This window comes from Staurois parvus, unplaced genomic scaffold, assembly GCF_062004578.1.
Source record: "Staurois parvus isolate SC_StPar_1 unplaced genomic scaffold, SC_StPar_1.0 ptg002258l, whole genome shotgun sequence".
NCBI lineage: Eukaryota > Metazoa > Chordata > Amphibia > Anura > Ranidae > Staurois > Staurois parvus.
Window position 1 is genome coordinate 30,570 of NW_028320054.1, and position 16,024 is coordinate 46,593.

A 16,024-nucleotide genomic window follows, 5' to 3' on the forward strand; every position below is an offset into this window, starting at 1 on the left:
CTCTTTTCTGGTGAAGCACTGGCTTGGGCCTCACCACTGTGGGAGCATCAAGATCCAACTGTTTTCAGCCTCTCAGCCTTCCTGCAAGCTTCCGTAAAACCTTTGATGTGCCCAGCAGGACTTAATCTGCTGCAGGAGCTCTTCTTTGGCTTCGTCAAAGTAGCATGACTGTTGGACAATATGCAGTTCAGTTTTGCACCTTAGCTTCGGAACTGGCATGGAATAATGAGGCACTCTCTGCAACCTTTTGGCAGGGTCAAGCAGACCATATTAAGAATGAACTAGCTGGAAGAACCATACCCACCACCCTGGATAACTTGATTGCTCTTAGCATCCATATCGATATCTGCTTCCAGGAGCAAGAACTGGAAAGGGCTCGTTCACGTCACCCCCCTGTGGGTTCATTTGCTCCTGTTTTCCAGAAAGCCCCTGATCAACTTACCTCTGCAACCGTACCGACATCTGAAGAGCCTATGCAGTTAGGCCGAACACGACTCACTCCACAAGAGCGATCACATCGCCTAAGATTTTGTCTATGCCTTTACTGTGAGGCTGAAGGTCATATAATTAAGTCCTGTTCTGTTCGTCTGGGAAACTCGGGTCTAGGTCACTTTGAGGGAGGTGATCTAGACCAGAACCTGAATTCCGCCACCTTCCCTCGATTTATCATTCCTGTCTCCATTCATTGGGCCCTGAACTCATACCAGGTTTCTGCTTATGTGGACTCTGGGGCAGCTGGGAACTTCATCGAGCAATCTTTGGCCACTGAATTGGGCATTCCTCTTGTCCTCTTGATGACACCCCTGTCAGTATCTGCAGTTGATGGCTCTACCTTGGCCTTCGGACCTCTACGCTTCCGAACCACCTTCACAACTATGCATGTTGGCGCTCTTCATCGTTGCCTATATAGACATGCTCAGTTTAGCCCAATTTGCTTGAGCAACTTCCTAGTTGTCAGAGCTCCTGTGTGTTGCTATTGCCTGTATCTTGCATTGACCACTTGTGCACCGACCCCGGCTTTGTTCTCTGACTGCTTGATTTCTGCCTGTCCTGACCTCGGCTAGTCTATTGGAATTATGTTTGTCTCCTCCCATTGTACTCTGCTCCTGTGAGTGGTCTCCTCATCCTCAGCTGGGCATACCTGGGGGCCATGACCTGCTCCCAGCTTACTACAAGTCCATCCCCATCATCAGGGGCTCTGGTGAAGAAGCAGGCTGGGGCCTGGGGAACCCCAAGTTGAGTATCTACAAGGGCTCACTACCACAAGTGCTGAAACTCTGTGTGCAGTTTTAAGGCGTCCCCCAAGCCTGTAGTATAAAGGATTTGTGTATATTCAATGTTGTTGTCAAAGCCACATGAGAAGGACCATGGACCTACTGTATGGTTTCTAAAAATAAAATATTTGTCTTTTTTCAGTGAGACCCTCCCACCTCCAAAACACACAATTGTATTTGCCGGTGAGAACCCCCCCCCTCCAGCACACACTGTCATGGTCTGGGGTCAGGCTCAGAGGCAAGGGACTGTAGCAGTAGAAAAGTTTATGAATAATAAGCTAGCAATATACAAGCAGATCCCTCTAGCAGATGACACCGGTTCCCCTGAGGCACGGGGTCTAACCACTACCCGGTGTTTAGCAGAGCTCCTGATGGTGGAGATGGGTTTTGCTGTGTGCTAATGTCAGGTTGCAGCACCATGGATTGTCCAGCAGGGAAAGAGCAGGTGGGGGTCAGATAACAGATGTAGTAGACAAGGAAAAAGCAAAAGCATAGTCAATGAAAATGCCAAAGCTCAGTAAGGAATAGTAGCTGGATGGGATCTGATGGAAGAGTAGCTGATGAGCAAGCCAAAGGTAGATAGCAGATCAGCTGGAGAGAGCACAATAATCTGGAAAACAGTGCAGAGACATGGCAAAAATCAGGAAGTTTGTGGAAAGAGCAAATAGTTCAACGTTCACCAGAAACAAGATACAAGGCTAAATTGTCCAAAGGATCAGGCAGGGAGCTGACCAGCATGTCAGGTGGCACAATGAGAAGAGTTACAGCCAGAAACCGCATAGGTTCCAGGTTCAGATCTGGTCTTCCCCAGTGAGATCCCATCTCCAGCACACACATTGGTCTTCCCCAGTGAGATCCCACCCCCAGCACACACATTGGTCTTCCCCAGTGAGATCCCACCTCCAGCACACACATTGGTCTTCCCCAGTGGGATCCCACCCCCAGCACACACATTGGTCTTCCCCAGTGAGTTCCCACCCCCAGCACACACATTGGTCTTTCCCCAGGTAGATCCCACCTACAACCCAGACACAGGTCTTTGGTGAGTTTCCATCTTCAGCACACACTGGGTGGTCTTTCCCTCACTGTCTAGTACCACAATACACAAATTGCATTATATTCCTCTTCTCTGTAGAAGAAATGATTCTCATTGTTTACCTGTAGAATGTTTTTATTTTCTTTCTTGCCCCCCTCACCATAACCCTTCAAGTTATACTATTCCAATTGTCCTCTAACCCTCCCTTATAGAAGCCATTGATTCTATGCACAGCACTGATGAAGGCCAAGGAGACAGAAACAGATGTATGTAGTGTGGAATGAATGGTTCTATAATAGGTTGTATCTGGGCCATAGACTGGAAGCTGAGGGAGTGCCAATGACTAAAGGTGTGTTCATCATAATGCAGGCAATGGCAGGTGGTGACAAATTACAACAAATGAGCCACCAGAACAGGTCCAGGGAAAACGACATGAGAGACATTTACACCCTCTGCACCTTACAAATACACTAAAGATGTCCTTCTCCCTTCAATACATCATACCAAAATGGCAACATTTCCAGGAAATATCCTGATCTTTGCCAACATTTTGGAAGATATGGAAACTTTCAACTTTGTTCATCCCTCTATCTCTGTGAAAGAAGCTGGATAGGACCATACTACAGATGGAACCAGATAAGACATTTCATAGTAAAGGAGAAACATACATTGTCAGGTCATTCATCCCTACTGATCACCCTACAGATACATACATTGTCAGGTCATTCATCCCTACTGATCCTCCTACAGATACATACATTGTCAGGTCATTCATCACTACTGATCACCCTACAGATGCATACATTGTCAGGTCATTCATCCCTACTGATCCTCCTACAGATACATACATTGTCGGGTCATTCATCCCTACTGATCCTCCTACAGCTCCACAAACATTGTCAGGTCATTCGTCCCTACTGATCACCCTACAGATACATACATTGTCGGGTCATTCGTCCCTACTGATCACCCTACAGATACATACATTGTCGGGTCATTCATCCCTACGGATCCTCCTACAGATACATACATTGTCGGGTCATTCATCCCTACTGATCCTCCTACAGATACGTACATTGTCAGGTCATTCATCCCTACTGATCCTCCTACAGATACGTACATTGTCAGGTCATTCGTCCCTACTGATCACCCTACAGATACATACATTGTCGGGTCATTCATCCCTAAGGATCCTCCTACAGATACATACATTGTCAGGTCATTCATCCCTACTGATCCTCCTACAGATACATACATTGTCAGGTCATTCATCCCTACTGATCACCCTACAGATACATACATTGTCAGGTCATTCGTCCCTACTGATCACCCTACAGATACATACATTGGCGGGTCATTCATCCCTACGGATCCTCCTACAGATACATACATTGTCGGGTCATTCATCCCTTCTGATCCTCCTACAGATACATACATTGTCAGGTCATTCATCCCTACTGATCCTCCTACAGATACATACATTGTCAGGTCATTCATCCCTACTGATCACCTTACAGATACGTACATTGTCAGGTCATTCATCCCTACTGATCACCCTACAGATACATACATTGTCAGGTCATTCATCCCTACTGATCCTCCTACAGATACATACATTGTCAGGTCATTCATCCCTACTGATCACCCTACAGATACATACATTGTCAGGTCATTCATCCCTACTGATCACCCTACAGATACATACATTGTCAGGTCATTCATCCCTACTGATCCTCCTACAGATACATACATTGTCAGGTCATTCATCCCTACTGATCCTCCTACAGATACATACATTGTCAGGTCATTCATCCCTACTGATCACCCTACAGATACGTACATTGTCAGGTCATTCATCCCTACTGATCCTTCTACAGATACATACATTGTCACCAAAATTCCTTAGAGGTAATTCATTCTTCTGATCTCTTTCCAGCTCTGTGTAGGAAGCCGTATTTGACAATACTGAAGATGAATCCTGATAAGATATTTTATGATATTGGGGATACAGTGATATTAAAGTGTCCGATTGGATATCACCCTCCCTACCCCTCTGTACGATGTGTGAAGAGTGGAACCTCCATTGAGTGGGATAATCGTCCACAATGTATAGGTGAGTAGTAAACCTCAATATACAGACTACAGGAACCCAGACCAACCAATCAGCAGCCACCTCTCTTTGGTGTGACTCATCTAAACTGATGTAACATAAAACCTGATTGGTGCATTGCCCTCTACACCTCATTCCTGTCTGTACGGCCTTATTACATACATAGCCCTGTATATTAGATACACTTTGTATAGTGAACATGGGAATACTGGATGATGTCCAACTCAATCTCCATCTATCATTGTAATCAGAACCGATATCAGCGAACCCCATGGGGGGGGCGATGTGATTATACATCACACTTAATGCTGATATCATCTACAATCTTCCCATGGAGACTTCCCTGACTTCTCTTCAAAGTGTCAATAACTGCTTGATGGAAAAAAATATGTTGCTACTAAAACCAACAGAAAAAAATGTTTTTTTAAATTTAATTGAACACAATGAATAAAATGAAATGAATCAGATTGGGGCGCTTCTGCTGTATGTAAGCCAAGATAATTGTACAAGAAAATAATCAGTTCCTCTGTGCATGCTGTCGCTGAGACTGTCCCTGAAAATCGGACTGTTCTGTAACACCGTGTGCAGTTTTAAGGAGGCCCCCCAAGCCTGTAGTCTAAAGGATTTGTATATATTCAATGTTGTCCTCAAAGCCACATGAGAAGGACCCCGGCCCTACTGTATGGTTTCTAAAAACAAAATTTGGCTTTCGTACTTGTCCCCTTGGCAGTGCCTGACCTCCCATGCCTGTTGTTTGCCAATTGCTTACTGATTAGTCCTACAAATTGCCAGAATTTAGTTGCAGGGTTTTCCCTCCATGGACTCCATTTATGTTCTCAGCAAAGTTTGGGTTTACCAGGTTTTCAGCATGATTCGCAAAATGCCTTTTGAATCACACCCAGGCCTCTTCAATCTTCACTACTCTTCATATCACACCCAAGAATTACTTTCCTGAAAAAACAGAGAGCTTGGTTAAGTTAAATTGTGACAAAGAAACGTGGGAAAGGAAGGAGAAACGTTCAGTCTGTATCATCTTCAATGCAAGTCAAATCATAATTCAAAGATCTTCTATGACACCCGAGAGGATACATCCCTAGTGAGATCCCACCTAGTGCACACCGGTCAGTCTTTTTCCAGTGAGATCCCACCTAGTGCACACCGGTCAGTCTATTCCTAGTGAGATCCCACCTAGTGCACACCGCTCAGTCCATTCCCAGTGAGATCCCACCTAGTGCACACCGGTCAGTCTTTTCCCAGTGAGATCCCACCTAGTGCACACCGGTCAGTCTATTTTCAGTGAGATCCCACCTAGTGCACACCGGTCAGTCTTTTCCCAGTGAGATCCCACCTAGTGCACACCGCTCAGTCTATTCCCAGTGAGATCCCACCTAGTACACACTGGTCAGTCTATTCCCAGTGAGATCCCACCTAGTGCATACCGCTCAGTCCATTCCCAGTGAGATCCCACCTAGTGCACACCGGTCAGTCTATTCCCAGTGAGATCCGACCTAGTGCACACCGGACAGTCTATTCCCAGTGAGATCCCACCTGGTACACACCGGTCAGTCTATTCCCAGTGAGATCCCACCTAGTGCACACTGCTCAGTCCATTCCCAGTGAGATCCCACCTAGTGCACACCGCTCAGTCTATTCCCAGTGAGATCCCACCTAGTGCACACCGCTCAGTCTATTCCCAGTGAGATCCCACCTAGTGCACACCAGTCAGTCTATTCCCAGTGAGATCCCACCTAATGCACACCGCTCAGTCTATTCCCAGTGAGATCCCACCTAGTGCACACCGGTCAGTCTATTCCCAGTGAGATCCCACCAGGCACACACCGGACAGTCTATTCCCAGTGAGATCCCACCTAGTGCACACCGCTCAGTCTATTCCCAGTGAGATCCCACCTAGTGCACACCGCTCAGTCTATTCCCAGTGAGATCCCACCTAGTGCACACCAGTCAGTCTATTCCCAGTGAGATCCCACCTAGTGCACACCGCTCAGTCTACTCCCAGTGAGATCCCACCAAGTGCACACCGGTCAGTCTTTTCCCAGTGAGATCCCACCTAGTGCACACCAGTCAGTCTATTCACAGTGGGATCCCACCTAGTGCACACCGGTCAGTCTTTTCCCAGTGAGATCCAACCTAGTGCACACCGGTCAGTCTTTTCCCAGTGAGATCCCACCTAGTGCACACCAGTCAGTCTTTTCCCAGTGAGATCCAACCTAGTGCACACCGGTCAGTCTTTTCCCAGTGAGATCCCACCTAGTGCACACCGGTCAGTCTTTCCCAGTGAGATCCCACCTAGTGCACACCGGTCAGTCTTTTCCCAGTGAGATCCAACCTAGTGCACACTGGTCAGTCTTTTCCCAGTGAGATCCCACCTAGTGCACACCGGTCAGTCTTTCCCAGTGAGATCCCACCTAGCGCACACCGCTCAGTCTTTCCCCAGTGAGATCCCACCACCAGCATACATACAGTGCCTTGAAAAAGTCTTCATACTCCTTGAAATTTTCCACATTTTGTCATGCTGCATTGAAAACGGTCCTTATCCTTTGATATCGAGTCCTCCTATTGCCTCCCAAAGGAAAATATGAATCTCAAAAAAAAGAAAACTCATATAGTGCATTAACTTTATTAAAAAAATCAATTAAATACCCATATACCATATGCACTGTGCAACTTCAAAAAAAATATGACATTTAAAGTGAAAAGTGAACACTGTGTAACAATAGTGCGTCACTCTGTGAGTAAAATAATCCAAGTGATCATTCAGTGTACATTTCTACAGTGTAAGGCATATATACCTTTATCAAAACACAACCAAAAAAACGCCTTTATAATACTGCGGAGACAAGTATCTCGCTCCCACGAATTTCTTCCAAGCCTGAATACCACTCCTTACGATGTCATCAACCACCTTCTCCTAGATGTCATCAATCACCTTCTCCTAGATGTCATCGTGGCTTTTTAGGAAGTACTCCATAGTACTTATAGTACCCATGCTCCATGCGAGTGATATATAAACAGGATAAAGTGTAATTCCGTTATGGGATTAATAAACATATACTTTACTAGCTGCTTACATCAATTAACCATTTCAATACCGGGCAATTTTCCACCTTCCTGTCCAGGCCAGTTTTCACGTTTCAGCCCTCTCACACTTTGAATGACAATTGCGCGGTCATACAACATTGTACCCAAACTAAAATTTTATAATTTTCTTCACACAACTAGAGCTTTCTTTTGGTGGTATTTAATCATCGCTGGGGTTTTTATTTTTTGCTAAATTAACAAAAAAACCCAAACATTTTGAAAAAAAAAACACGTTTTTTTTGTTTCTGTTATAAAAGTTTGCAAATAAATAATTGTTCTTCATCAATTTAGGCCGAGATGTATTCTGCTACATGTCTTTGGTGAAAATACCCAAATTAGGATGTATTATTTAGTCTGTAGGAAAGTTATAGAGTTCACAAACTATGGTATAGATCTGAAAATTGATCAATCCTGAAGTACTGACAGCCAATCTAATTTCTTGAGGTCCAAGAAAGTCAGAATAGTACAGATATCCCCCAAATGTCAGAACAGTACAGATATCCCCCAAATGTCAGAACAGTACAGATATCCCCCCAAATGTCAGGACAGTACAGATATCCCCCAAATGTCAGGACAGTACAGATATCCCCCAAATGTCAGAACAGTACAGATATCCCCAAATGTCAGGACAGTACAGATATCCCCCAAATGTCAGGACAGTACAGATATCCCCCAAATGTCAGGACGGTACAGATATCCCCCAAATGTCAGAACAGTACAGATATCCCCCAAATGTCAGGACAGTACAGATATCCCCCAAATGTCAGAACAGTACAGATATCCCCCAAATGTCAGAACAGTACAGATATCCCCCAAATGTTAGAACGGTACAGATATCCCCCAAATGTCAAAACAGTACAGATATCCCCCAAATGTCAGGACAGTACAGATATCCCCCAAATGTCAGGACGGTACAGATATCCCCCAAATGTCAGGACAGTACAGATATCCCCCAAATGTCAGGATGGTACAGATATCCCCCAAATGTCAGAACAGTACAGATATCCCCCAAATGTCAGGACAGTACAGATATCCCCCAAATGTCAGGACGGTACAGATATCCCCCAAATGTCAGCACGGTACAGATATCCCCCAAATGTCAGGACGGTACAGATATCCCCCAAATGTCAGGACGGTACAGATATCCCCCAAATATCAGCACGGTACAGATATCCCCCAAATGTCAGGACAGTACAGATATCCCCCCAAATGTCAGGACAGTACAGATATCCCCCAAATGTCAGAACAGTACAGATATCCCCCCAAACCCCTTTTTGCAGAGTAGACAGTCCGACGTACTTCATAAGAGGAATGGCGAGTTTTTTGAAGTTGTATATTTTTTGTCATAATTTTTCGGAAAATGAAAAAATTAAAAAAATTAGTTTCACTATTTTTTTTTTTTTTACATACTGTCACCAGTGCAGTACAGCGTCATCATATAACTGGCATGGCAGTGATAAGGGACACTGACTGGTGACAGTATGCAAAAAAAAAAAATATATATATTTTTTATTTTTTTTATTATTTTTTATTATTTTTTTTAAGATTTTTTTTTTCATATTTCACTATGACCAAAGTAGTACAATGTTACCATAGTAACATTGTACTACTTTGGGGAAGTGGTCAGTATTTTATTTATTTTTTTTACACAATTTGCTTATAGCAAAGAATTACTTTGCTATAAGCAAGCATTTACCTGAATGACATCGATTCATTCAGGGTTTTTTTTTTTTGTGCTTAGCTGTGATTTGGCCACAGCTAATCACATGACATGTGCATGTGATTAGCTGTGACCATTCACAGCTAGACAGTAGTATACAATGGATGGCATGAATGAAGCCATCCATTGTATACAACTGTCATGTGACCTGCTGTGATTGGTCACAGCAGGTCACATGGTACCGGCAACGGGGGCCGATACTCAGATCTGTCATCGACCGTGTCCGAGGTACACGGCCGGTGACAGATCGTGCCACTGCGTGGCTCTGCAGGAGCGCGATCTGCATGTGCGGGAGGACGCCATATGGCGTCCACCCAGAACGCTGATGACATTTGCTGGCTGCCATTCGGCCATAGGGCGGGTGGCAAATGGTTAAATAATAAAACGCTTGATTCCTATACCCTCTAACCTCTACGGTCGCCGAGCAACCTCCAGGATTGTTTGGCATGTGAAATTCCATTGTCCAAGATGGCCGATACGCCACTTCCGGTTCCTCTCCTGTGCATCCGACGTCACTTCCCTTGACACGTTTCGTCACATCCAGGACTTAGTCATAAGGGGTGTCTGTTGTGGGCATACTAAGTCCTGGATGTGATGAAACGCGTCAAGGGAAGTGACATCGGATGCAGAGGAGAGGAACCGATATCAAAGGATCTGTAAATTTCCATTATTGGAATCAAAGATTGGAGTGACTTTACTTTTGGACACGAGTGACATATTTTTTTTTATATTTTTGGACATATAATTATTTAATTATTTCCTTTTGGGTTCATGTATTGCATGTATTTAATTTTTTGGCTTTCAGTATATGAAAAGTTATTCCACAATTTTAGGGATTTTTTAATATACATATTGGAGTTATATTGAGTTTTATCGTAAGCAGAGCCATACAAAGCAGTGTGCAGGAGCTGACAAGGGAGAGATCTGTGTTTTTTACATACAGGTCTCTCCCCCATCTGTGATACACTGTGATAACCAGGGGCTGGTGGGGAATCACCAGCAAAGACATTGCCATGCCGAGGCTGCCAGTGGTGGCAGGGGCATGCGTCCCCTACCCGGAAATGTAAAATCACGTATATATACACACGTGACTTTGTGCACCCCTGCCACCCTGTAGCAGTATTTCTCCTACAGAGCAGCGGGAAAGTAGTTAAAGAACATTAGTGAACAAATAGCATCATGAAGGCCAAGGAACACACCAGACAGGTCAGAGATAAAGTTGTGGAGACGTTTAAAGCAGGGTTAGGTTATAAAAAATCTCCCAAGCTTTGACCATCTCGCGGAGAACTGTTCAATCCATCATCCAAAAATGGAAAGAGTACGGCACAATTGCCAACCTACCAAGACATGGCCGTCCACCTAAACTGACAGGCCAGGCAAGGAGAGCATTCATTAGAGAAGCAGCCAAGAGGCCCATGGGAACTCTGGAAGAACTGCAGAGATCCACAGATCAGGTGGGAGAATCTGTTCACAGGACAACTATTAGTCGTCACTCCACAAATCTGGCCTTTACGGAAGCGTGACAAGAAGAAAGCCATTGTTGGAGGAAAGCCATAAGAAGTCCCGTTTGCAGTTTGTGAGAAGCCATGTGGGGGACACAGCAAACATGTGGAAGAAGAGGCTCTGGTCAGAGAAGACCAAAATTGAACTTTTTGGCCTAAAAGCAAAATGCTATGTGTGGGGGAAAACTAACACTGCACATCACCCTGAACACACCATCCCCACCGTGAAACATGGTGGTGGCAGCATCATGTGGTGGGGATGCTTTTCTTCAGCAGGGACAGGGAAGCTGGGCAGAGTTGATGGGAAGATGGATGGAGCCAAATACAGGGCAATCTTAGAAGAAAACCTGTTAGAGTCTGTAAAAGACTTGAGACCGGGCCAGAGTTTCCAATTCCAGCAGGACAACAACCCGAAACATCCAGCCAGAGCCACAATGGAATGGTTCAGATCAAAGCATCGTCATGTATTAGAATAGCCCAGTCACAGTCCAGACCCAAATCCAATGGAGAATCTGTGGCCAGACCTGAAAATTGCTGTTCCCAGACGCTCTCCATCCAATCTGACAGAGCTTGAGCGATTCTGCAAAGAAGAATGGGCAGAAATGTCCCTCTCTAGACGTGCAAAGAGACATCCCCAAAAAGACTTGCAGCTGGAATTGCCGCCAAACGGGGTCCTACAAAGTATTGACTCCGGGGGGCTGAATACAACTGCCCCACACTTTTCACAGATTTATTGGTCACAAATGTTGGAAACCATTTCTCATTTTCATCCACTTCACCTGTGGTAGTGAGTAGAGATGAGCGAAGTATTCAAAAATTCGATTCGACTGATTCGGCGAATTCGTAGAAAAAATTTGATTCGAGTCGAATATATTCGCTGTGAATTTAACTTAAAAAAGGGTGTTTCTAGGCTTCAGAGAGACTTAATATTAGTGCTGAACACTGTACCTTTAATTTAAATGCCCTTGGAGTCTGCTGGGGAAGAGAAATAATACTGTCAGGCAGTATGACATGCAGATGAGTGCCGTCGATCTTAGAATCACCGCACACTTCACTCATTTGGCCAGTCACGGGGCCAAAACCAGAGTGTGGAGCCACAGTGTGGCGGTGGAGGCAGCAGCAATGGGAGGCCATGCAGCACCCTATGACAAAAATGGAAACCACCAGCAGTGTGAGGAGACCTGAAAGTGGCACATGGCAGAGTGTGGCGATAGAGACAGCAGCAATGGGAGGCCGTACAGGGACCCATGACACACTCTGGACCTGGCAGCAGCATGAGGAGTCGGTACGGGGGCCCATGGCAGATTACGGGCCTGGCAGCAGCAATGGGAGGCCGTACAGGGACCCATGACACAATCTGGACCTGGCAGCAGCATGGGGAGGCGGTACAGGGGCCCATGACAGATTACGGGCCTGGCAGCAGCATTTGGAGTCGGTACGGGGGCCCATGACACACTCTGGACCTGGCAGCAGCATGAGGAGGCGGTACAGGGGCGCATGACAGATTATGAGCCTGGCAGCAGCAACTTGGACAGGAGGACGTTCAGTTTCTGCACCGTCTGGTGCGTGCTCGCAAACTGTTGTCTCTTGGAAACGGATTCCAAGAAAGACTGCTGACGGAATCCGTGAAGAGGAGTAGCAGGAGAAGGAGCATCTGAACGAGCGGAATATGCCAACAAGCGACAACAGGGGCCCATGACAGATTACGGGCCTGGCAGCAGCATGAGGAGTCGGTACGGGGGCCCATGGCAGATTAGGGGCCTGGCAGCAGCTATAGGAGGCCCGTAATCTGCCAGCACCCTATGACAAAAAATGGAACCCACCAGCAGTGTGAGGAGACCTGAAAGTGGCACATGGCAGAGTGTGGCGATGGAGACAGCAGCAATGGGAGGCCGTACAGGGACCCATGAGAGACTCTGGACCTGGCAGCAGCATGAGGAGGCGGTATAGGGGCCCATGGCAGATTAGGGGCCTGGCAGCAGCTATGGGAGGCCCGTAATCTGCCAGCACCCTATGACAAAAAATGGAATACACCAGCAGTGTGAGGAGACCTGAAAGTGGCACATGGCAGAGTGTGGCGATGGAGACAGCAGCAATGGGAGGCCGTACAGGGACCCATGAGAGACTCTGGACTTGGCAGCAGCATGAGGAGGCGGTATAGGGGCCCATGGCAGATTAGGGGCCTGGCAGCAGCTATGGGAGGCCCGTAATCTGCCAGCACCCTATGACAAAAAATGGAACACACCAGCAGTGTGAGGAGACCTGAAAGTGGCACATGTTTGGGGCATGATTCATGGCGGATTTAGTCAGTTGTGTCAGGAACTGGTGGTTTGAAATCCAGACTAATCCACGCCTGATTCATTTTCACAAACGTCAGTCTCTCCACACTTTGGGTGGACAGTCGTGTCCTCCGCGGAGTTGCAATACCTCCTGCCGCACTAAACACGCGCTCCGATGCCACGCTACTGGCCGGGCATGACAGCCTTTCAAGGGCAAATTCAGCTAGTTGGGGCCAAAGGTCAAGTTTCGTTGCCCAGTAGTCAAGGGGATTGTCTACCTCGGTTGGCAGGGTGCTGTCCAAGTAGGCCTAAGCCTGTTGTTTGAGGTCCTGCTCCAGGTCCACCTGATGCTGCTGCTGCTGCTGCGGCTGGTTAGTAGTTTCCTCACTGCGCTGGTGAAGAAAGCTACTCATCATCGACTGCAGACTGAGGCAGCCGCTGCTGGTGGAGCTGCCACTGCTCCTACCACCCCACCCCTCCCCTGCTGCCATGGCAGCGGAACGCGAGCGCACAGGGCCCACAGTGTCTGAGGATGGACGTTGGCCCAGACAGGCAGAGACCAGCTGACTACATAGGTGGTTTTTATAGTACGTTATTTTGGCCTCCCTCTCAGCAGGTGTGAAAAAGGCCACCATTTTTGAACGGTAGCGAGGGTCCAACAAGGTGGACAGCCAAAAGTCATCCCTCTGTCTGATGGTTATTATTCGGCTGTCGCTACGCAAGCAACCGAGCATGCTATGGGCCATTTGTGCCAAGGAATGCGAGGGACTCCCTGCCTCCATCTCCACAGCATACTGCCACGGTGCGTCTGGGTCCTCTGTCTCCTCCTCCTCCTCCTCTACCAGATGCTCCTGCTCCTCCACTCCTGTCCGCTGAGTGGAAAAACCACCCATTTCACTCAATAATTCCTGAGCACCAATGTCCTCCTCTACCTCCTCCTCTTCTTCCTGTCCTGCCCCCACAGGGGTCATGTGGCGTTGAGATCTGTGCGCCACGTCTACCGCACCCTGACCAGCCATTGTTAACAGCATTTGTTCCAGGACGTGCAACAGAGGAATGACGTCGTTCATCCCATAGTCCTGCCGACTCACGAATAGCGTGGCCTCCTCAAAGGGCCTGAGCAAGCGCAGGTGTCACGCATGAGCTGCCAATGGCTGACATCTAAGTTACACAGGGAATACCTTTATCCGCTTTTAACATCAGGAAATCTGTGATGGCCTTTTGCTGTTCGTAAAGGCGGTCTAACATATGTAGGGTTGAATTCCACCTTGTTGCAACGTCACAGCATGAGGAGTCGGTATAGGGGCCCATGGCAGATTAGGGGCCTGGCAGCAGCTATGGGAGGCCCGTAATCTGCCAGCACCCTATGTCAAAAAATTATACACACCAGCAGTGTGTGAGGAGACCTGAAAGTGGCACATGGCAGAGTGTGGCGATGGAGACAGCAGCAATGGGAGGCCGTACAGGGACCCATGACAGACTCTGGACCTGGCAGCAGCATGAGGAGGCGGTATATAGGGGCCTATGGCAGATTAGGGGCCTGGCAGCAGCTATAGGAGGCCCATAATCTGCCAGCACCCTATGTCAAAAAAATTCTACACACCAGCAGTGTGAGGAGACCTGAAAGTGGCACATGGCATGAGAGACTCTGGACCTGGCAGCAGCATGAGGAAGCGGTATATAGGGGCCTATGGCAGATTAGGGGCCTGGCAGCAGCTATAGGAGGCCCATAATCTGCCAGCACCCTATGTCAAAAAATTCAACACACCAGCAGTGTGAGGAGACCTGAAAGTGGCACATGGCAGAGTGTGGCGATGGAGACAGCAGCAATGGGAGGCCGTACAGGGACCCATGACAGACTCTGGACCTGGCAGCAGCATGAGGAGGCGGTATATAGGGGCCCATGGCAGATTAGGGGCCTGGCAGCAGCTATGGGAGGCCCTTAATCTGCCAGCACCCTATGTCAAAAAAATTCTACACACCAGCAGTGTGAGGAGACCTGAAAGTGGCACATGGCAGAGTGTGGCGATGGAGACAGCAGCAATGGGAGGCCGTACAGGGACCCATGAGAGACTCTGGACCTGGCAGCAGCATGAGGAGGCGGTATATAGGGGCCTATGGCAGATTAGGGGCCTGGCAGCAGCTATGGGAGGCCCGTAATCTGCCAGCACCCTATGTCAAAAAATTCAACACACCAGCAGTGTGTGAGGAGACCTGAAAGTGGCACATGGCAGAGTGTGGCGATGGAGACAGCAGCAATGGGAGGCCGTACAGGGACCCATGACAGACTCTGGACTTGGCAGCAGCATGAGGAAGCGGTATATAGGGGCCTATGGCAGATTAGGGGCCTGGCAGCAGCTATGGGAGGCCCATAATCTGCCAGCACCCTATGTCAAAAAATTCAACACACCAGCAGTGTGAGGAGACCTGAAAGTGGCACATGGCAGAGTGTGGCGATGGAGACAGCAGCAATGGCAGGCCGTACAGGGACCCATGACAGACTCTGGACTTGGCAGCAGCATGAGGAGGCGGTATATAGGGGCCTATGGCAGATTAGGGGCCTGGCAGCAGCTATGGGAGGCCCGTAATCTGCCAGCACCCTATGTCAAAAAATTCTACACACCAGCAGTGTGTGAGGAGACCTGAAAGTGGCACATGGCAGAGTGTGGCGATGGAGACAGCAGCAATGGGAGGCCGTACAGGGACCCATGAGAGACTCTGGACCTGGCAGCAGCATGAGGAGGCGGTATATAGGGGCCTATGGCAGATTAGGGGCCTGGCAGCAGCTATGGGAGGCCCTTAATCTGCCAGCACCCTATGTCAAAAAATTCAACACACCAGCAGTGTGAGGAGACCTGAAAGTGGCACATGGCAGAGTGTGGCGATGGAGACAGCAGCAATGGCAGGCCGTACAGGGACCCATGACAGACTCTGGACTTGGCAGCAGCATGAGGAGGCGGTATATAGGGGCCTATGGCAGATTAGGGGCCTGGCAGCAGCTATG

General features: G+C 47.7%; 1 protein-coding gene across 1 annotated transcript in view; it reads left to right on the top strand.

The window, feature by feature from the left end:
- Positions 1-16,024, top strand: part of LOC149431445 (C4b-binding protein alpha chain-like) — a 123,655-nt gene that overhangs the window by 17,560 nt on the left and 90,071 nt on the right. Inside the window, exon 5 of the mRNA XM_089665596.1 lies at positions 4,247-4,423. Within this exon, the coding sequence (XP_089521722.1) occupies positions 4,247-4,423 (177 nt within the window). The remainder of the gene's footprint in view (positions 1-4,246; positions 4,424-16,024) is intronic.